Source organism: Arvicola amphibius, chromosome 9, assembly GCF_903992535.2.
Source record: "Arvicola amphibius chromosome 9, mArvAmp1.2, whole genome shotgun sequence".
NCBI lineage: Eukaryota > Metazoa > Chordata > Mammalia > Rodentia > Cricetidae > Arvicola > Arvicola amphibius.
Window position 1 is genome coordinate 40,583,585 of NC_052055.2, and position 21,950 is coordinate 40,605,534.

Genomic DNA, 21,950 nt, shown 5'->3' on the forward strand with positions numbered 1-21,950 from the left:
TGCATACTAATATTCTCAGGTTTATGATACCAGCAGCCCTAGAAAAGATAATTACTGCAGGTTCAAGGCCAGCCTGAGTTACAAAATGAGATCCTGTGTTTTAGCATCGTCCCCCACCCCCGAAATAAATAAAAATGACTTTGGAGAGCCAGACGCGATGGCAAATACACCTATAACTCCAGAACGTGAGAGGTAAAGACCGGAGAATTGGGAGTTCATTTCAGCTCTACAGTGATTTCAAGGCCAGCCTGGGTACAAAAAACCCTTCCTTGGAAAAGAAGAAGAGGGGTGGGGGAAGAAAGCAGGGGAGGAGGAAGAAGGAAAAGGAAACAGGGAAAAAAAATAAGGTATTTGGGGGTTAGAGCTTAGGAGTGGAGGTTTAGCTCAGTGATAGAAGTGTCCACCTGTAAGACACTGGTATCCCTCCCCACCGCTTAGCTTACAAACAAAGTATTTCAGGTAACTGACATGGGAGGTAAGAATTGGTTAGCTATGGTCTTTATGATATCCATAGGTAACTTCGTTTTTTGTTTTGGGGTGTTTTTTTTTTTTTTTTTTCTTTTTTTTTTAAGATTTATTTATTTATTATGTATACAACATTCCTTCCATGTCTGCCTGCTGGCCAGAAGAGGGCAGCAGATCTCATTATAGATGGCTGTGAGCCACCACGTGGTTGCTGGGAATTGAACTCAGGACCTCTAGAAGAGCAGTCAGTGCTCTTAACCTCTGAGCCATCTCTCCAGCCCTGGTTTTGGTTTTTCAAGACAGGGTTTCTCTGTAGCTTTGGAGCTCCCTGTTCAGCACCATGTCTGCCTGCACACCACGATGTCCCACCATGATGCTAATGGACTTAACCTCTGAAAATGCAAGCCATCCCAATGAAATGTTTTTCCTTCATAAGAGTGCCATGCTTATGGGGCCTTTCCGCAGCAATAAAACCCTAACTAAGACATATGATACATGACTCTCAAAGAGGTCAAGACCCAGAGGTTGAGAACCGTCATCCTAGGGTGTGATGGGTTATGCCCTGCCACACTCACCCCACATCTAGACATTTAAACCAGCTAATGCTACAGGTTAGTTAGTCCAGACTTCCTTACATGTGCTCGGAGAGCACACTAGCCACAGCTGGGAAACGATCCAACAGAATGCCTGTTTTACTCATTTTCTTTTTTAAAAAAATATTTATTTATTATATATACAATATTCTGTCTGTGTTTATGCCTGCAGGCCAGAAGAGGGCACCAGAACCCATTACAGATGGTTGTGAGCCACCACGTGGTTGCTGGGAATTGAACTCAGGACCTTTGGAAAAGCAGGTAATGCTCTTAACCTCTGAGCCATCTCTCCAGCCCCTCATTTTCTTATTTTTATGTTTTAGATTTGCATATAAAGTAATGGGTTTCACCATGACATCATTATAACTGTCTTAGTCTGGGTTTCCATTGCTGAAATGAATCACGACCAAAAGCAGCTTACGGAAAAAAAGGGTTTATTTTGTTCACATATTCTGGGTCATCGTCCCCTGAGGGAAACCAAGGCAAGAACTCAAATATGGCAGGAATCTGAGGACAGGAGTGGATGCAGAAATCATGGTGGAATGCTGCTGGCTGGCTTGTTCTCCATGGCTTGCTTGGCCTGCTTTCTTATAGAATCCAGGACCCACAATGGGCTGGGCCTCCCATATTAATTACTAATCAAGATGTCCTTACATACAGCCAAATCTTATTGGGGGCTTTTTCTCAATCTGGGCTGTCTCCTCTCAGATGACTCTAGCTTGTGTCAAGGGGACATACAGCCAGCAAGTGTGACAGCTGTATGTCCTTATTCTATGTTCTCATTCCTTCTCCCTCCTGCTGTCCTTCCAGTGTCCCCTCCCCCTTTCTTCCTCTCTGCTTCCCAGTTGTGCACGCTCTCTTGTCCTCTCTAGTCCCTTACCATCTCATTTCAACTGGGCATGGTGGCACACACCTTTAACCCATCACTCAGGAGGCAGAGACAGGCAGAGCTCTGTGTTTGTTTGTTTGTTTTTTTTTTTTATTATTTTGGTTTTTTGAGACAGAGTTTCTCTGTGGCTTTGGAGCCTGTCCTGGAGCTAGCTCTTGTAGACCAGGCTGGTCTCGAACTCACAGAGATCCGTCTGCCTCTGCCTCCCGAGTGCTGGGATTAAAGGCGTGCGCCACCACCGCCCGGCAGCTCTGTGTGTTTGAAAGCAGCCTGTTCTAGTATACATATTGAGTCCCAGAAGAGCCAGGGGTATAGTGAGTCTCAATAAATAATAATAATAATATAGTTTATTTATAATGCAAGGATCCACCCTGAGGCCTCGAGCATGCCAGGAAGTGCTCCACAGTCTACACTACATCCTCAATATTGTTTTTGGAAGGTCTTGAATGTTGCCCATGCCAGTCTCCAACTTTGAATTCAAACGACCCTCTAACCCAGCCTTCTGAGTAGCTGGGATCACACACACATATAACAACACGCTCAAACACTTTTTCTTTAACTTTAAAATTGCATTTGTGTGTAATGTGTGCACACATGCCATGGTGTAGACACTGAGGTCAAAGGACAGCTTGCAGGGTAGGTTCTCTCCTTCTATCTTGAGAGTCTTGGGGATTAAACTCGGGTCCTCAGGCTTGGTGACAAGTTCTTTTTTACCTTCTGAGACATCTAGCTGACCCCGTCTACTTTTTAAAGTATTTTAAAGTCGCACTTTTATTTGCCCATTTTGAGTGTGCCCATGTGCCTTTGGTCCGAACAGGAAAACAACACAGTCACACATCAGCTCGGTGGACGGTGGTGGTGAAGGCCTGAAGGGGGCAGGAAGACTAGAAAGAAGGATCATTGCGTGGCCTTGGGGGAGGAGGAGAGCAGGCTGGCAGGAGGAGGCAGCAAAGTTGGTCAGAGTGAGGAGGTCTTAGGCACTAGGAGAGGGATCGTTGAGAGCTCAGTCTCAGGGCAGAAGTGGGCAAAACCAACGCCTGAGGGCTTCAGCTTTGGATGGGAAACTAACACGGGTGCAGGAGGGGGCAGGAAAGTGTGGAGGACGGGCTGATCGGCTTCAGAGCCCAGGGTTTCGGAGTCCAGTCCTCTTTTGTGGTATTCAGTTCAAAACTTTTGTTGGCACAAAGTTTTGATTTACGCTTTGGTTTAAAAAAAAAAGAAAAAAAAAAAAAAAAAAAAAGATCTGGCCATTTCCTAACTCTCTGCCTTGCTCCATAGATGATTAAGATAGTTTACCAAATGCAAACGACTAGGCTCCAAGCTCCCTGGCAGCAGAGGACCATTGTATGACTTCTCTCCACAACATCGGGGCCCAGATCAGTGACTGGCATACGGCCAAGGCTTAAAAATGTGGCTCATTTGAATGAACAAAAGGGCAACAGAATGGTGATCGCCAAGAGGGAAAGAGTGAAGGGGAGAAAGAGCTGGGAATGCGCGTCTGTGTGTGAAAAAGTCTAGTGGGGAGGCACAGGGCATGGCGCTCCCACGCCACAGCACAGGAATCGGGCACGCGTGCCCAGAAGAGCGAAGTTCCTGGAGCCCCACACTGGTCTGCAGAACAGCACCAATGACTGCGCTGGTTTCCAAGGAGTCTGCAGCAGAACAAGCTGGCCCTGGAGAAAAGGACAGAGAAGGATCAAAAGCTCAAGGCCAACCTGGGCTACGTGAAACCCTATTTTTTTTAAATATTTATTTATTTGTTTATTATGTATACAGTATTCTTCCTGCAGGCCTCATTACAGATGGTTGTGAGCCACCATGTGGTTGCTGGGAATTGAACTCAGGACCTTTGGAAGAGCAGGCAATGCTCTTAACCGCTGAGCCATCTCTCCAGCCCCAGTGAAACCCTATTTTTAAAAAGAAGAACAGACAATCCTCTGGTAAAAGCAGTACTGGGGAAAAGAAAAGACACGTAGTATTATCTTTTAACAGATAAATGTAAAGTCACAGAAAGAATGATGGTATATTGCTGTGGAATCACATTTGAGATTTCTTGTTAAATCTAACAATGCAGGACTCATAGTGGGGCATGCCTGTAATCTCAGTCACTCTGGGGCCTGATTCAGGAGGATTGCTTATGACTAGGAGTTCAAGGCCAGCTGAGGCAATATAGCCAGGCGTGACTGTACCAAAAGAAAAGAGAAAGCACTGGGTGGTGGCGCACGCCTTTAATCCCAGCTCTCGGGAGGCAGAGGCAGGCGGATCTCTGAGTTCGAGGCCAGCCTGGTCTACAAGAGCTAGTTCCAGGACAGACTCTAGAAACTACAGGGAAACCCTGTCTCGAAAAACCAAAAAAAAAAAAAAAAAAAATCCTCTCTCGGCCTATTTGCTTTCTGCAAGTGTTCCAGTTTTGGCTCCCTCTGCCTGTAGAACTGCTTGAGCAGGTCTACAGCCTTGCTGTTTTCATCTCCTTCTGTTTTGTTTGTTTTTCTGGTTTTGTTTTGTTTTGTTTTGTTTTTTTTTATATCCTTTATACAGTTCAAGTTGGCTTGGAAATCACCGTGAAGCTGTGAGGTTGGCCTTGAACTCATGATCCTTCTTTGTTCACTTGTTGGGATTAGAGGCATGCACCATCACACCCTGCTAGGACTCTCACTCAGGAGCCAGATGTGGTTCTTAAGATCTGATCTCTCGGGAGGTAGAGGCCAGAGGGTGTGTGAGACCAGCTGGAGTTACAATAGTGAGACCCTCAAAAAGAATAAAATACAATTTCTACTCTTGTGCTGGAATGAGGCTCTCGGTTAGGCCCGTACTGGACGCGTTTGAGGTCCTGGGTCTGATCCCAGCGTTAATCTCAAAGATGCAAGAAGAAAGACTGACCCAACTCATCATGGTCAGTTTAATTAAAACAAGCAATAAATTAAAGTAAGCTTAGCTGGGTGGTGCTGGCACGTGTCATTAGTCCCAACACCTGGGATGCAGAGGCAGGTGAATCTCTGTAAGGGCCAGCCGGGTCTACAGAGCGAGTTCCAGGACAGCCAGGGCTACACAGAGGAACCTCGTCTCAAGAAACTAAATAAATAAATAAAATAAATGTTTTAAATTCATGTACATGGGCTGCCTCTCCTAAGGTGGGGTTCAAGAGATCAGCATAGGACATGGGGAAGATAAGGGCTTTTATAGCCCAGAGATGGGGGTTTCCAAATGGGGGAGTTAGCAGCAAATAGGTGGGGGCTAAAGGAGCAGAACAAAACAAGGCAGTCATAACAACAGGTGGTCATAACAACCTTTAGAGACTACAGCATGACTGCTGTTTCCGCAACAGGCAGTACTGACCCATTTGTAGTTGAGGTTACAGTTGGGCGCAGCCCAATCCTTGAGAAACAGATTTAATCACAAACAGGAACGAGCCGAGTTTGTCTGCACATTAAGATGAATTTCAAGCCCAAAACGAAGGCAGGCTGGATCATCACCAGCACAAGTAATAAACTCTCAGTCTTCCTGTCTGGACCCCATAGTGCTTTGTCACCCTTGGGGAGGAGCCAGGCTGGGGTGGGTTTACCTGACCTCCCATTTTCAGTCACAAGCCATCCACCACCAGCCACTCCCTATCCCACTTCCTGCTTCTAGTCCTCAGGAACATTTATTGCCTTCTAACATGACTGCATGTGGTTATTAGGTTGTTTTATTGCCTTCTTCCTACTCGATTGTCAGCTCCATGAAGATAGAGTTCCTGCTTCATTGGCTGGATTCCCCAGCACCTAGAAAAGAGCCGTGCTGGGGTTGTTTGCCACTTCCTGAGGACCTACATTTGATCCCAAGCCCCACATGCAGAGAAAAGAGAACCAACACTCCCAAACTGTCCTCTGACCTCCTCGAACGTGCCACGGTGAGAACGCATGCACATACCTGTAAATACATGCAGAACTTGTTCTTTAAGTGCTGAAAGAGAGCCTGTGGCAGAATAGTACTGAGAACAGTGGGGGTTGAGATTAGCTGGGGGCCGGGTGTCCCGAGGAGTGGAAAGAATTCTAATTTACTGGGCGAAAATATTAGCGAAGGCTGGAGATAAGCCCCATGGCAGAGGAAATGGGTGCCCAGGGAATCAGAAGCCGCTTCAAATGTCCTGTGGCATAGCAGAAAGAACAAGAAGGTAAAGGAGCCAGAGCCTGGGCTTTTTTTCCCCTCCAAAACAAAGCATGACGAGGTCACTGGGCTGTGCTGAAACTCCAGACCTCCTGTTTTCCAGGTGCTGGGAAGGCAGGCATGCACCATCATGCCTTTTTGTTTTGTTTTGTTTTGTTTGTTTTTCGAGACAAGGTTTCTCTGTAGCTTTGGAGCCTGTCCTGGAACTCACCATGCAGGCCTCGAACTCACAGGATCCACCTGCCTCTGCCTCCTGAGTGCTGGGATTAAAGGCGTGTGCAGCCACCACCACCTGGCTCATCATGCCTTTTTGAACCTTGCCATTTTTTTTAAATGTATGTTTCTTTTTTGTTTATGATTTATTTAACTTTATGTGCATTGGTGTGAAGGCGTCAGATCCCCTGGAACTGGATTTGTAGACAGTTGTGAGCTATCATGTGGGTGCTGGGAATTGAACCCAGGTCCTCTGGAAGAATAGTCAGGGCTCTTAACCACCAAGCCATCTCTCCAGCCCCGAACCTTGAATTTTTTTTAAAGATTGTTTATTTTATGTATATGGGTGTTTTGTTTTCAACTACATCTATACACCAGAAGAGGGCATTGGATCTTTTTGTTTGTTTTGTTTCTCAAGAAAGGATTTCTTTGTTTATCTTGGTTGTCCTGGAACTAGCTCTGTAGACCAGGCTGTCCTTGAACTCAGAGATCCATCTGCCTACATCTGCCTCCCCAGGGCTGGGATTAAAGGCAAGTGCCACCACCGCCCAGCTAGAATTGGATCTTCTAGAACGACAGTTATACAGACAGTTGTGAGCCACCATACAGAATTGAACTGAGGTCCTCTGGAAGAGCAGCCAATGCTCTTAACCACTGAGCCATCTCTCCAGTCCTGGAACCCTACATTTTATTTTATTTTATTTTATTTTGTTTTTTTTTTTTTTTCGAGACAGAGTTTCTCTGTGGCTTTGGAGCCTGTCCTGGAACTAGCTCTTGTAGACCAGGCTGGCCTCGAACTCACAGAGATCCGTCTGCCTCTGCCTCCTGAGTGCTGGGATTAAAGGCACGTGCCACCACCGCCCGGCAGGAACCCTACATTTTAATACCAGCTATGTGATCCTGGACAAGTTTCTTGTTTTGTTTTCATTTGAGGCAGAGTCTCCCTTCATAGTCCAGACAGGCCTGGAAATCACTGTATAGACCATTCTTACCTCAATCTGTAGACGATTCTCCTGCCTCATCTCCTGAGTGCTGGGATTACAGGTATGAGCCACCATACCTGGGTGGATAAGGTTCTTAACCTCTCGTTGCCTGAACTTCCTATCATCTACCATGTGTACAGACACCATAGGGGTCTGTGTGCATTGAAGGGTTAAGTCAGTGGATGCCCCGGCCCCATAGGCCTTATAGCTCCAGTGAGGTTAATTGAGATGACTGAGACCTGAGAGGCTGTTTGGCTCCGCCCACCTCTCCCTTGGCTTCTCCACAGTGAGGAAGGCTTTCGAGGAGAAGAGCTTTTAAATGCTCAGCTGTTCATAAAAATAGCCTTTCCGTAGAGCCCCTGGATGCAAGCAGACGATTTCTTTGTTACTCAGCGGCTGGTGGGTGGGTGGGTGTGTCTCTGCTGCTTACTTCCTGAATGAACAGCTGTGCCCTCTCCGTGCGTGGGGGAGATAATCACCACACTACTTCCAACCAGGGCCATCCTCCTTCATTCACTGTGCCCGCCCTGCTGCCTGGCAGCCCCAGCCTGTGTTTACCAGTGGCAGGGAGAGAAAGGAAGCTGGATGCAAGGGGAAGGATCAAGAGCTTGGTCCTGCCTTCACCCTGGCCTTAGCCTGGTCCACAAGGAACAAATCCCAGAGTCACTGGACTGGTCTTTGACTTGGGGCTCTCACCTTGTGTCTCAGCTCCTCACACTGCCTCCCTTCACTTTTTCTGCCATATCAGCCCCTTCCCATTGCCCACCTGAGCACAGGGCCTTTTCCCCACAACTGCTTTCTAGGCTCAGACAAGCCTGGTTCGTTCCTGGCCCTAAGCTCAGCGATCAGAGAAATATCCCCTGTCCGCCTCCCCCCCCCCATATCTGGTGTCCTCTTCTGGCCTGCATATGTGCAGGAAGAAAAAAATTATCCAGGTGGTGGTGTATGCCTTTAATCCCAGTACTTGGGAGGCAGAGACAGGCAGATCTCTGTGAGTTTAAGACCGTTTAAGACCAGCCTGGTCTACAAGAGCTAGTTCCAGGACAGCCAGGACTGTTGCACAGAGAAACCCTGTCTTGGAAAACCAAAAAAAAAAAAAAAAATTCATTTAAGATTTAATTATTTATATATTTTATGTATATAAGTGTTCTGTTTGCACATATGCATATATAGATGGTTGTGAACCACCATGTGTTTATCTGTTTGATCTTTTTAAAAATTAATTTTATTTATGCATATGTAGATAAGTGGGTCTATGTGAATATATGCTGTATGTGTGCAGGTGAGTTGGATCCCTCCCCAGAGCTGGAGTTGCAGGCAGCTGTAACCTGCCCTGTACGGGTGCTGAGAATCACACAGGTCCCCTAGAGAAGTGGCTTACCTACCAAGCCCTGGTTTGTTTGTTTTTGCTTGTTTTTATGGTTCTTATCATAGAATCTTGGCTGGCCTTAAACTAATTTTAGTCCTCAGCCTCTTAGTGCAGGGATCACAGGTAAGCACCAGCACCACCATGTCTATTTTGATTTGGTTTTTGTTTTGTTTTTCATTTGTTTGTTTGAGACAGGATCTCTCTAGGTAGCCCAGATAGACTCAAACCTATAATCTTTCAGCCTTACCCTCCCGAGGGTTGGGACTTATCAGTTTGTGCCAGCTCGCAGGGCTCCTTTGTCATCCCTGTGTGACTCAGTAGTTCTGAATTGATACCAGAGAAGACTTTTTTTTTTAAAGATTTATTCATTTATTAAGCATACAGTATTCTGTCTGCATGTATACCTGCAGGCCAGAAGAGGGCACCAGACCCCATTACAGATGGTTGTGAGCCACCATGTGGTTGCTGGGAATTGAACTCAGAACCTCTGGAAGAGAAGGCAGTGCTCTTAACAGCTGAGGCATTTCTCCAGCCTGAGAAGACTTCTTTGTAAGCTGAAGGTGAGGAGAAGCGACAGGAAAGAGGCGGAGAAGCCCCTTTATGGCGACCTTCTGTGCTCATGGACAGTGGAGCCTTAGTCGTCCCTTTGGGGAGGATTGGAGTCCTAAAGGATTTGCTATGGCCTTGAGAATCAAATACAGGACTGTCTGAAGAGAGACCCCAGACCTAAACTGCTTGGACTGAAGCTCATTACTCTTTTAGGCTTCTCTTCCACTGAATTCAGTAGCCCCTCCCAAGATCCTAATGTACACCAAAGAGATTTGAGCACATTCGTCTGGAGATCTCAGATCCTCTGAGGGCACAGAGCTCAGCACCAGCTGCTGGGTTCGGTCAGAGACTGGGAGGTGGGGGCGGGGGATGGAATGTCTGGGAGTCCCTAGGAACCTGGCTTATTCCCAGAGGGTCTCCTCACTCCTCTGGGCTCCTCCCTTTTCCAGGACACGTCCTCCAGCCCTATTGGACCTCCCAGTATGAACACATGCACACAAACACTCCTCTGCATCCCATTTGTTCCCAGTCCCCAGGAATGCCTGCCATCTCTGGCTCTTCCTCCCCGGCATTCATTCCCCGTGAGCTACCCTGACCTGGTAGGGAAAATTATACCTTGGTCCAGCAATAAAAGCCACTTTCCAAAACAGGAAGTATTAAAGCTCCGAGCGACGCAGCTTAGCCACTCACCCAGCACTCAGGAGGTGGCTGGCTCAGGAGGTGGCGTCTGGGCCAGAGAGAGAGCCTTGTGTCCCTTTAAGATGGGAGTACAAATTCCGAGCCAGTCCCTCCCTCCTGCACATCCTGACGTCAGCAGGAAGGCGTGTGTGAGTGAGTGAGGGGCCGAGGTGCCTCCTGCACGCCACACACACACACACACACACACACACACACACACACACACACACGCCACGGAGTGCATCATCCAGACGTGACCCTTGCCAGCCAGTGCCGCGGTTCAGAGATAAGGTGCTGCCCACTACAGGAGGCAGTGCCTGGCCCCAGCTGCCAGGGCGAGGTAAGGGGCAGCATGGGGGACCTGGAGGAAGCTTGGGATGGAAACTGTGGCAGAGGCAGGGGCAAGGGCGGTTGGTATCAAGAAACGATGTGCAGAGTGAGGCTGGAAAGGTTGGAGCTGGACCATCCTCAGCCCCGCTTAGAGGATGCTCGGGATGCTGAGGAGCCCACAGCCCTTCCCTTCTCTCCCCTTGACCCTTGATCCGAGGTGGAGTGTGGCTCCCGCGTCTGAATGCATGTGAATGTCTGTGTCTGGGGCTCATGTCTGGGTTGAGAGACAGATAACAACAGCTTTCTGCCAAGCCGCAGCCTCCTGTCTGGGAACTGGGTGAGGGAAAGCCATGGCTCCTTCCAGACCCTAAGAGGCCAGTCAGGAGCACTGCTGAATCTTGCCCCTGAAATCTGCATTGAGGCCAGGGAGGAGGAGAGGGACCGCCTGAGGCAGGCAGGGGTCCCAGAGCAGCTGTCTTCTCCTCACTCTGTTTTCCCCTGGTGTGGCAGAGATAATTGTGTCAACTGGCTGGAGGGATGGCCCTATGTTATTTTTGCCTTTATGCCACCCCACTGAGTCCCTGCATTCTCCTACATGCTTGCTGGGCTAGCTCTGACCCCCCCCCCTTGCCTGGGTGCAGTCCACTGTAGGGCAGGGGTGTCGGGCCTTCCAGGCCACCCATGCTGTGGGATGCAAGGACTAAGGTTGGCCTTGGCTGGCATCAAGCCCCTGAGTGGTCTGACCCTGGCACAAGGAGACTGAGTGGAGATAAGGGGCGATGTTGGCACCCACAAGGAGACAGCAGGTTCCTGCCAGGCTGCCAGGCTGCAGGCTCTTCCCAGGGGGGAGGGGGGCAAGAGTGAGAACAATAATAAATCCAGAGTGTGAACTGCTGCATCCGCTGGGGCTGGGGGAGGGGAGAAGGAAGTGTGCCGGGGGTGGGGGGTACCCTCTCTGACAGCCTGGCACTGGGTTGCCTGGATGCCATCCAGTCAGGGCCTTTCCCTGGAAGGGAAGATTTCCAGGCCTCGTTGGTGGGGAAGAAAGGGAGTTCTTTCCCAAACCTGACTGCATCCCAGAGGTCTCTGGGTGTGTGTGTGTTCGGATTCTGAGTGTCTCCTCCCATTCTTGCCCCACATTGCCTTGAAGTGTTTCCCCAAAACATCTCTTTTCCATCCTTGTCTGTCTGGCCCCGCCTTCAAAAAGCACAACTAGTGCAAACAGAAGCTGGCGGCAGAGGGTCCCAGGAGGACACACCAGTCTGTCCCGGGCTTGGGGACCGATGGCTGCTGGGCAAGCTTTGAAGATGCTTATTGGCTAGGGAAGGGGTTCCCTAGTGGTCCTCAGGATCCAGAGGGATGGAAAGATGGTTTGCCAACCCACCCAAAGGCAGAGTATCCCTCCTCCCTGAGCTCACCCACCCTTTACAGGTGGTACCCAGCAGAGGGTGCTCTGGACCCAACAGCTGCTCACAAGCTTGGTGTCCAGGACCCAGAGCTCCGGAAGCAGGCAGTTTAAGGGAGATCTATAGCAAGGTGAGGGAGTAAAATCAGGGGTGGGGCCCACAGACGTCCCTCCCCCGGAAGTGATAGTCACCTGGAAGGGGGTGACTTAACACCCTGGGATGCTCAGGGACTTTGAGACCACTCTGTCACTATATGTGACTTTGGCCAGTATGCTCATCTCTCCGGGGGACCCAGAATGGGAAGGTGACTCCCTTGGTTCACACAGGTAGAGGGGGAGCTTGTCCGTGAATTTGGCTCTAGATGATATCGTGGTTTTCCTTTCTCCCACTAATGTCTGAGAAACCCAAAGCCTTAGGAACAACAGCCCCAGAGCTGCCTGGACATGTGACCAGACGAAGAGTAAAGGGGTCACCTAAATAATTAATCTTTAGTATTGGCTGGGACAGCCCCTTACACACACACACACACACACACACACACACACACACCATGGAGGGAACGGAATCAGGTTTAATCAGGTCACCTCCAGCTGCAAGGGCAGCTTTTGGCACTGAAGGGCCTTAAGGAGTGTCTGAGCAGCTGGGGGAGGGCGGAGCCACGCAGGTGGTCCCAAGGCTGTTCAGTCAGCTCTCCAGGACCCAGCACGGACAAGCCTAAGACACTAAACCAGCTCTCCCCCCACCGTCCTTGTGTTCCCTGCCTTTCTATTTTTAAACAGATGTACCCAATCCTCCCTAGTGGCACCCCCATAATGGGGACTTGGGGCTGGAACACTTTTATTGGGGGAGTTGTTTTTAAGCTTCGCAGAGCTGGCGAATGATTCACCCAAGGTCACGGGCTGAGTCAGCAAACACCAGAAATAGAACCCCAAATCCTGGCTCCCTACTTCTTCTTTGGCCCTAAACATCCTTCTCCAGGGGAGGCTGGAGGTGGGAGGTTTTGTCCAGGGAATGGAGGGTTTTCTCCTCTTGCCTTGGCTGCACACCCCTCTTCCATACCTCTCCAGGGCTCAAGAGAGCTACTGGGTAAGCTGGGTGACTTCAGTGAGTCTCTTCGCCCCTCTGGACCTCGGTGTTCTTGTCTGAAGAATGGGTACGTTGGTGGTAATTACTATTTAGGCTTCTTAGGAGATACCAACGGAACAAGAGTCTGACAGGTGGCTAAACTGAGAGAGGGTGGCAGAGACTTGCCAGATGAAGGCCAGCCAGTCTCATCTTCCACAGTGGATGGGTACCCTCTGCGGTCAAGGCTTCCTCCCTGTGTGTATCGCCCTAGTGTTTCTCACTGAGTTTTAGTGTGCGTGTGTGTAGATTTTGTAGGACCCGGGTTGAGAACGCTCTCCTTGGGTAGGCCCACGTGGGCATTTAACCTGAGAGGAGAGATAGACTGGCCTTCGCTAGTCACCCGGATGAGCAGTGATTCATGTGTCTAGGGTTAAAGGTGAAGCCTGGAGGATGAGGGACAGCTGCTTGTTCCAGATCACCCAGTGCCGGTGGTGGGGGCCGCTTGCATTCACTGGGGTGCCCACACTGAAAGGGGAGTCTCGTTGTCAAGAGAGCCGCTTGTATTGGATGGTGGTGGTGCACAACTTTAATCCCAGCACTCGGGAGGCAGAGGCAGGTAAATCTCTGAGTCTGAGGCGAGCTGAGATTTGGAGCCAAGTTCCCGCTGGCTCTGGTCACCTGTTGTCAGGGCTGCCTCGCTGTCCTGGGTGCCCTGGTCCCATGACACCTTAGGTCATCTCCAAGCAGTCCTGACGTTTTGGCTTTGCCCCTCCTGATCCTACCACTGCAGAGGTGGTCTGTTAGTTGGGTTTTCAGGCAGGAAACAGAGAGCCAGCTGGTGGGCCAGAGCCATTAGGCGTGGTCAAGGACACGCACATTCAAGGTGGATCATGTTCCTGGGCTCACATTGTCCTGCTTGTATGAGGGCCTGGGTTTTATCCCCAGGTGTGACGGTGATACCTATAATAACCCAGGGTCTAGGCGGTGGAGACAGGAGGGTTAGGAGTTCAAGGCTAGACTTGACTACTTGAGACCTACCTCAGTCTCCTGTACCCCAAGAAACAAACAAATGTAAAACCAAACCAAACAAACAAACAAACAACCCAATAGGCTGGAGAGATGGCTCAGTAGTTAAGAGCACTGGCTGTTCTTCCTAAGGTATTGCGTTCATTCCCAGCAAGTACATGGTGGCTCACAACCATCCATTATGAGATCTGGTGCCCTCTTCTGGCCTGCAGGCATACATGCAGGTGGAACACTGTATCCATAATAAATAAAGAAGTCTTTTTGTTTGTTTGTTTGTTTGTTTTTTCGAGACAGGGTTTCTCTGTAGCTTTGGAGCCTGTCCTGGAACTAGCTCTTGTAGACCAGGCTGGCCTTGAACTCACAGAGACCCACCTGCCTCTGCCTCCCGAGTGCTGGGATTAAAGGCGTCCATCACTACAGCCTGGCCCAAATAAACACATCTTTGAAAAAGCAAAAACAGAAAACTAACCCAAAAGGCTTTTTGCATAGCGTACTGGCATCCAAACAATGAAAGCCTTGATGCCACTTGTCCTTCCCTGCATCAATATTCTGAAGACAGAGTCAGAACTGGAGGCTTGCTCTGTTTTCCTCTTCTTGTCTTCCTAGGTGTCACATAGCTTCTTTCTTTTTTTTGTTTTTTTTTTTGTTTGTTTTTTTGTTTTTCGAGACAGGGTTTCTCTGTAGCTTTGGAGCCTGTCCTGGAACTAGCTCTTGTAGACCAGGCTGGCCTCGAGCTCACGAAGATCCACCTGCCTCTGCCTCCTGAGTTTTTCCTTTCCTTCCTTCCTCCTCCCTCTCTCCCTCCCTCGCTCCCTTCCTTCCTTCCTTTCTGGTTTTTGAGACAGGGTTTCTCTGTGTAGCTTTGGAGTCTGTCCTAGAACTAGCTCTGTAGATCAGGCTGGCCTCGAGATCCACCTGCCTCTGCCTCTCAAGTGGCATGTGCCACCACTGCCTAGCTCAAAAATATAAAGATCTTTAAATACATATATACATACATACATACATGACTACAAACCTAGTTCAAGGCCAGCATGGACTACATAAAAAAGGGGGTGGGGCATTGGAGAGAGAAGGTTCAGCAGTTGAGAATGGTTTACTGCTCTTTCAGAGGAAGATTTAACTTGAGCCTCAGTTTCCTTGTCTGTAAAGTGGGGTAATAACACTAACCCTTAGGGAGGCTGTGGGAACTGAACCAAGAAAGGGAGCTGTGGGGCAACGAAGCCAGCCAGGAGCAGAGGAACAGTCCTTGAGGGAGGGAGGGGAGCAGAGGGGACAGATCTAATGGCCCCAGTCAGGAACCAGCCCCATCTGTAAGGAACTGATTCCCTGGGGTGCAGCACCTGCTTGACACGTTTACCTCCCAGCCCCTAAGGAGGGAGGGCCGGTTCCCATTCAGCTCCCTAGCTGAGTCCATGAGGCCAGGCCTGGGAGAAGTAAGCTTCCTGAAGTAGAAACCGCCTATAGCCAGCTCCAGTCCTCTTGGCTAGGGTGAAGAGCCTTGGGAAGGAAGGCCTGCTCTTTTTGTTGCTCCTGAGGCCTGCCCCGCCCCCAGCTGCTGCCTCTGAGTCACTTCCAGAGCTCACCCAGGTGGCAGTGTGACCTTTCCTTCTCGCTGGCAGCTCAGCTTATTGCCCATGTCTCCCCCACCCCCCAAGCACCATCACCTGGCTGGTGGGGCAGCCCCTCTCCTCCCTGCCGCTCCTTGGTAACCACAGTGTCTCCTCCAGTCTCTTCCCCTACCGACCTCCCGGTGCTCGCTGCCATGGCCCAGCACACCACACCACCAGGTCTTGGGAAACTATAGTGGGGAAGCCCAGTGGCCCTGGTTCCCACTAAGGGAACAAGGCTGTCTCCATGGCTGTCTCCCTCACCAAGAGGGGACCAAGGGCCTGGGACCAGGCGTTCTCCAGCTGGGTGACCCTGGGGACTTTGGTGCCTGCCTTATCTTTGTCAACAGCTTTATTGAGATGCATTTTACACTTGAGTTTATTTCTTTGGAAGCGGGTGAAGCTCAGGGAGAGATCTTGCCTAGATGGCAACCATGCCCAGCTCCAGACCAAAACATCACAAAGCCCAGTGGATTCACCGCCTGTCACCACAGTGCTTACCGAATAAACATTTTTAGTCGCCAGCACCCTAAAAGAGATGACCTACCACTAATCACCCCCACTCTCCACCCCAGGACAGCAGATCCAGCCTGCCTGTGCTTCTGAGGAGCTCTCAGGCTCATTTGTGTTGGGACAGGAAGCAGTATCACCCCTGCTTAGGACCCACGTTCTGCTCTACGGCTGGTAGATTGCGGGCTTTTAGCTCCCTCTTTCTTTCTTTCTTTCTTTTTTTCTTTCTTTCTTTCTTTCTTTCTTTCGATTTCTTTAAATATAAGTATATACACACCCACCAGAAGAGGGCACCAGATCCCATTACAGATGGTTCTGAGCCACCATGTGGTTGCTGGGAATTGAACTCAGGACCTCTGGAAGAACAGTCAGTGGTCTTAACCTCTGAGCCATCTCTCCAGCCCCTAGCTCCCCATTTCTTTATCTGTCCTTGGGTTATTTGGTGGTAGAACTTTGTGGCTATTGCGACCAGCACTGCTGTCAACATTCATGCGCGAGTTCCGTTCTTTGTGTGTGAGTATTTACATCTGTGTGTGTGTGTGTGTGGTGGTGTGCCAGGTGCGTGAAGTACCTCTGAAAACCAGAAGAGGGCATCAGATCCTCTGGAGCTGGAGTAACAGGGTTGAGCCACCCTGTGAGTGTTGGGTACACAATCTGGGGTCCCTAAAGTGGCTCATCTCCATGTCCCTCCCTTCTTTCTTGCTTCTTTTCTTTTCTTAAGTTTTGTTTGAGACAGGGATCCTCCTCTGTAGCCCATACCATCCTTGAACTTGCAGCCTCTCGGAACTCCCATCTCAGTCTCGGGCGTGCTAGGATTACAGGTGTGAATCTCTACGCTCACCTGAAGCTTCTGGCTTGGGGTGGAGCGGTTGTTCCTTTATGTTTGCTTTCCTCTAAAGCACACTCGATGGCTGAGGAGCAGGGAGTACTCAGTATTCCCAAGCAGCCTTGAGGACTTGGTTTGATGAGAGCCTTGAGAAGAGGGGGATGGGAGACTTAGCTCAGTAGTTGAGCCCTTGCCTTGCATGGGTGAGGTCCTAAATTCAATGTCAAGTACTAGGGAGGGGGAGGGGGAAGGTCAACCAACCTGAGCAATATAGTAAAATCTTAGTGGGGCAGGGGTGGCACACACCTTGAATCCCAGCAGTCAGGAGTCAGAGTCTGTGCTCAAGGCCAGCCTGGGCTACAGAGCAGTTCCAGGACGGCCAGGGCTACATGCCACATCCCCAGCCCTTCAACCTCATTTTGAGAGGCAGAAACTGGGTTAATGAAAAATAGACCACATTCCCAAGAGTTCACCATGTGCTCACTGCTCCTGTTTTGGGGCATAATGAATGGCATTTGGGCCTCAGGGTAACCTCCCTAAAAAATAGGAACCAACACTAGCCATAGCACGCAGCAGGAAATGCTATCAAACGTCAAGAGTATTGACTGAGGGCAGTCAGCCAGTAGAGCCCACATTTCTTGTCAAGTGGGCACTGTTGGGAGGTCACCAAATCATAGGTAAGAAATCTGAACCCAGAGTTGATTGTGAATTTGAGGCCACTAACATTTGTGCCAAATCTTGGCCATCACATGTCCTCCCTCCCGAGCCCCAAGTTGTAGAATTAGGAATTAAACTGCAAACTGTAAGAATTTAGGAATTCCTTTTTTTTTTTTTTTTTTTTTTTTGCTCTGTAGACCAGGCTGGCCTCAAACTCAGAGATCTACCTGCCTCTGCCTCTGCTTTCCAAGTGCTGGGATTAAAGGTGTGTGCCACCACCGTGCCCAGCTGAATTTAGGGATTCTGCTTTGTTTGTGACACAGGGTCCTATATAGACCAGGCTGGGTTCAAGCTTACTGTGGAATCCAGGACAATCTTGGACTTTGGGTCCTTCTGCTGCTACCTCTGGTGTACCAGGATTATTGCACAGATGTAACATCATACCTGCCGTGTGTGTGTGTGTGTGTGTGTGTGTGTGTGTGTGTGTGTTTGAGACATGGTCTTTCGGTCTTTCTTCATAGCCCTAGGTGTTCTGCAACTAGCTCTATAGACCAGGCTGGCCTTGAACTCTCAGAGAGAGATCCACCTGTCTCTGCCTCCAGAGTGCTGGGATTAAAGGCACGCACCACGCCTGCTTTTATGTGGAATTGACCGGACAAACACTCAACCAGCCGAGCTACCTCCTCAGTCCCTTGTTTTGTTTTGGTGTTGGACTTAAGGCCAAAGCCTCACTCGTGCTGAGCTACGTGACTATTTTGTCTTCCTGATGAGGATGTTCCTGCAGGGTGGGGCTGTGAGTGCCTTCGGGCGTGGCTGACCTCAGCAGCCCTCTCAGCTTGTGTCCAGTATCCAGAGCTGTTCCCTGGCTGCATCTACCTGTGTTTCTCTCTTCTCTCGTAGACGGAGTCCATAGCTGGTGAGGCCACTGAGCAGGGCAAGGCCGGGCCCTGCCCAAAAGGACACCAGAGTCCTTCACCGGCCCCTGTGCCTCAGAGCCCACCGGGCTCTCCTGCTGGCCCCACCATGACATCAGAGCCTACATCACCTGCAGTGGTGCCACCTCTCCACTCCCCCAAGTCCCCTGTCTGGCCCACTTTCCCCTTCCACAGGGAGGGCAGCAGGATCTGGGAACGTGGTGGTGGTATCGCTCCTCGGGACCTGCCCAGCCCTCTGCCTACCAAACGGACCAGGACATACTCAGCGTGAGTACATTGCCCTCCCCTAGGTCCCACGAACTTTCCCTAGGCTGGGGCCAAGCCTGCCTGTCCCCCCCCAGGAAGCTGTGCAACCTTCCAGTGACCTCTGTGTCACCTCCCACATTCCTTCATCCCAGTTACGGTGACTGGAGTGTAAGGGGTGAATGAGCCCTGTCTGCAATTCGGAGAGGTTTTGAAGACTGGGTAAGGACTTAGCCTGTGGAGCAGTGAATTAGGACATCCTAGAAGAGTCTGAAGATGCGTCAAATGAAGAAGGAAGGGACTTGAGAAACATAGCTTAGGGATACATAGTGAGACAGGCTCAAAAATAAAGTAACAAAAGGGCTTGAATGTTACAGGTGGAATCTTTAGGGGAGGGTCGTGGACCACCAGGGACTAGCCTTGGACCTCTGGGGAGGTACTGTGTGAGGCCAGATGGGGAGGATCTGTGGGAAGTTTTCCACTTATTATTGGTGGTGTTGGTATGTGTGTGTCATTGGGTGTGTACATGTGCGCCTACCACAGCCTGTGCATGTGGTTGCTTGCGTGTGGTGTGTGTGTGTTTACCTACCACAGCCTGTGTACATGTATAGTTGACTGTGTGTAGTTGCGTATGCACGTGTGTGTGTGTAGAGGTGTGTGTGTGTTCACCACAGCCTGTGTGTGGAGGTCAGAGGACAGCTTGTCAGGAGTGGGTTCTCTCCTTCCACCATGTGGGTTCTGGGGTTCAAACTCAGGTGGTCAATCTTGACAAGGGCATTTTTTACCTTTACCCACTGAGCCATCTCCTCATGTCTGGTTTCTGTTTTGGTTTTTTTGAAGTAGGGCTTTGGTTGGTTGTCTTACTCCAGATTTCTGAATGCACTTCTGTGCCTGGCTGCAAGGCGTTTAGTATTATCACTACTCTGGATAGCACGTGTGCATTGTCCTGTGTCTGACCCAAGGACAGAGCAGATGTTCAGTCTATAGCACATGAAAATTAGTGGCCAGCAGTGGCTCAGCTAGAGATGGTGAGGTGTCTCTTAGCTTTAGTTCTTCTTCCTCCTCCTCCTCCTCTTCTTTTTCTTCTTCTTCTTGTTAATTTAATTATTGGTTCTGAAGATGTGAAGATGGAGCCTGAGCCTTACATGTGGCAGGCAAACCATCTACCACTTAGCTCCACTCCAAAACCTCCCAAGCGGAAACCATTTAAGCCTAAACTCAGGATGGAAGGTGCTATTTAGAGGGGCACTGACAAGGAGCCAGGAGATGCCCTTGTACTACACCGAGACACACTGGGCAGGCCATTGCCCCACCCTGGGCCCCACTCTTTGTTACCTGCTGAATGGCAGTATTGTTGGGGGTCCAAGAACAGGCTCTCCAGGTCAAGCTCCAATCCCTTACCCTCTCCCCAGGACAGCTCGAGCCTCGGCCGGCCCCGTGTTCAAGGGCGTCTGTAAGCAGTTCTCCCGCTCACAAGGCCATGGCTTCATCACTCCTGAGAATGGCTCCGAGGACATCTTCGTGCATGTTTCTGAGTGAGTCCCCCCTCTATTTCTGTTTCTGATTGGGCCTTGTCTAAGTGTTCAGTGTCACCTGACGCTCCCCTAGCTGCTGAGATAGGTCCTGCTGGCTAGCCCTGCTCTGAGGAGTCCTGGGATGGGTGGGAACCACTGCTGAGCCCCTGGGGGCCTATGCTAAGATCACGGAGTCCTGGGAGGAGACCTGCTTCACCGTCCCCAGAGCGGGAGGGACTTTCCAGATTGTCTTTTCACAGCCCAGAACACTTGGGCTCTGAGAAGTTGGAGGGTCCCTGGTCTAGCAAGGCTAGGGGCCACAGTGTTGTCTGCGGACGGGTTTACTCTTGTGCTGATCCTTCCTCTTCTGTCCACCAGCATCGAGGGGGAGTATGTCCCCGTGGAAGGCGATGAGGTGACCTACAAGATGTGTCCCATCCCACCCAAGAACCAGAAGTTTCAGGCCGTAGAGGTGGTGCTCACCCAGTTGGCCCCCCACACTCCCCACGAGACATGGTCTGGCCAGGTTGTGGGATCCTAGGCAGGTTGGGGGGCATGCCCACGAGGAGGCAGGCAGCAGCCCGCTCTGTGCTCCCACCGTGCTGCTGACCAGCCCTTGGGTGTGCTCATTTGTCCGTCTGTCTGTGCTTTGTGGCCGTGAATGTGTGCTTCTGCCCACCTGTGACCCATGACTTGTGTGATCTGGCCTAGGGTTGGATGGAGTGCAGCCACCAGCCCTGCTTTGGCCCGTTTCTCCTTCCTCCAACCCTGCCACGGAAACACACGACCTTCTCGCCCTCTCGCCCACTTACCTATATGCCGTGGGCCTGCGTCGTGTTCTTGAGAACCCAGGGAGACCCCTCTCCCATGAGCCTGTTCCTCACTGCTGTCCTCAGACCCACTCAGTCTGGCTCCTAGCCCTGTCCGCTTGTGTTCCTGTCTCCTATTCTGGACCTGGGTGTCTGCTCTGGCCTGGACCCTTCCTCTCAGAAGCCAGGCCTCTTGAGTACTTTGTAGGGGCCTCCCACTTTAGGGAGGAAGCAGACAAAACATGGCTCATGGCCAGCCTGTGCCATAACTTAGCTCATCTTCCTGACCCCATCCTTTCGGTGCCCTGGAGGAAACAAGGCATAGCCAGTCCTCTCTCCTCAGCCGGCAGAGGCTACTTTGAACCCCACAAAGCTAGGTTCCTTCCCAAGCTGGGAGAGCCAAGTTTATTCTGTCCCCAAGGTGAGGTGGGGACATGGTTTCCTCCAGTTTGGACAAGACCATCTCTTCTGCCGTGATGCACAAACTCTGGATGCCCTGCCCAGTGCTGGCCATGACAGCGGCTGAGGATGCAGCGATAGACTAACATAAGCCACCTCAGGCAAGGCCAGGTCCAGACACCCAAAGGAATGGTCCTCAGTCAGGGAGACCACTGGCCTTGCCCACCCTCCACCCCTCAAATTAGACCCTCTTCCCAAAGTTATACAATGGTTCCTATAGATCCCTGACAGGTCGGTGACAGCTGAAGTGGCACTTATCTTGTCCATCCTTCAAGTGTGACTGTCCCTTTTACTGGGAGTCCATCTGGGCTAAGATGTATCCCTTCTAGAGAGCCCAATACCTAACAGGATAAGTGGGATCACAGGCTCAGGAAGGACCTGCCTCAACAGTTACCCTTCCTTATGAGACCTAGTCTGCAAGTAAAATGTGGGCCCAGGTGCCCAGCATGAAGGGGTCAGTGATTATCTAGGTGGCCTTTTAGGTGACCACAGGGTAGAGTCATTTGGAGAACTGTTAAGTGTTGGCTCGTCCCTCTTACTGGAAAAGACCTACCTATCTAACATCCCACTGTGAACTAGGCTTTTCCAGCAAGGTCTGTCCCTGAAGCACTGTCCTCTGTAACCATGAGGACAGGACCCAAATTCAAATCCCCAACATGCCTGTCACCCACCACTGAG

At 50.4% G+C, this 21,950-nt stretch overlaps 1 protein-coding gene across 1 annotated transcript; it reads left to right on the forward strand.

The window, feature by feature from the left end:
- Positions 1-157: 157 nt before the first annotated feature.
- Positions 158-20,545, forward strand: Csdc2 (cold shock domain containing C2). The gene is given in 7 exon segments (XM_042055731.1): positions 158-192; positions 2,765-2,899; positions 10,137-10,163; positions 10,165-10,225; positions 18,213-18,514; positions 19,903-20,025; positions 20,383-20,545. Coding segments are annotated over 7 exon segments (846 nt in total).
- The last annotated feature ends 1,405 nt before the right edge of the window (positions 20,546-21,950 follow it).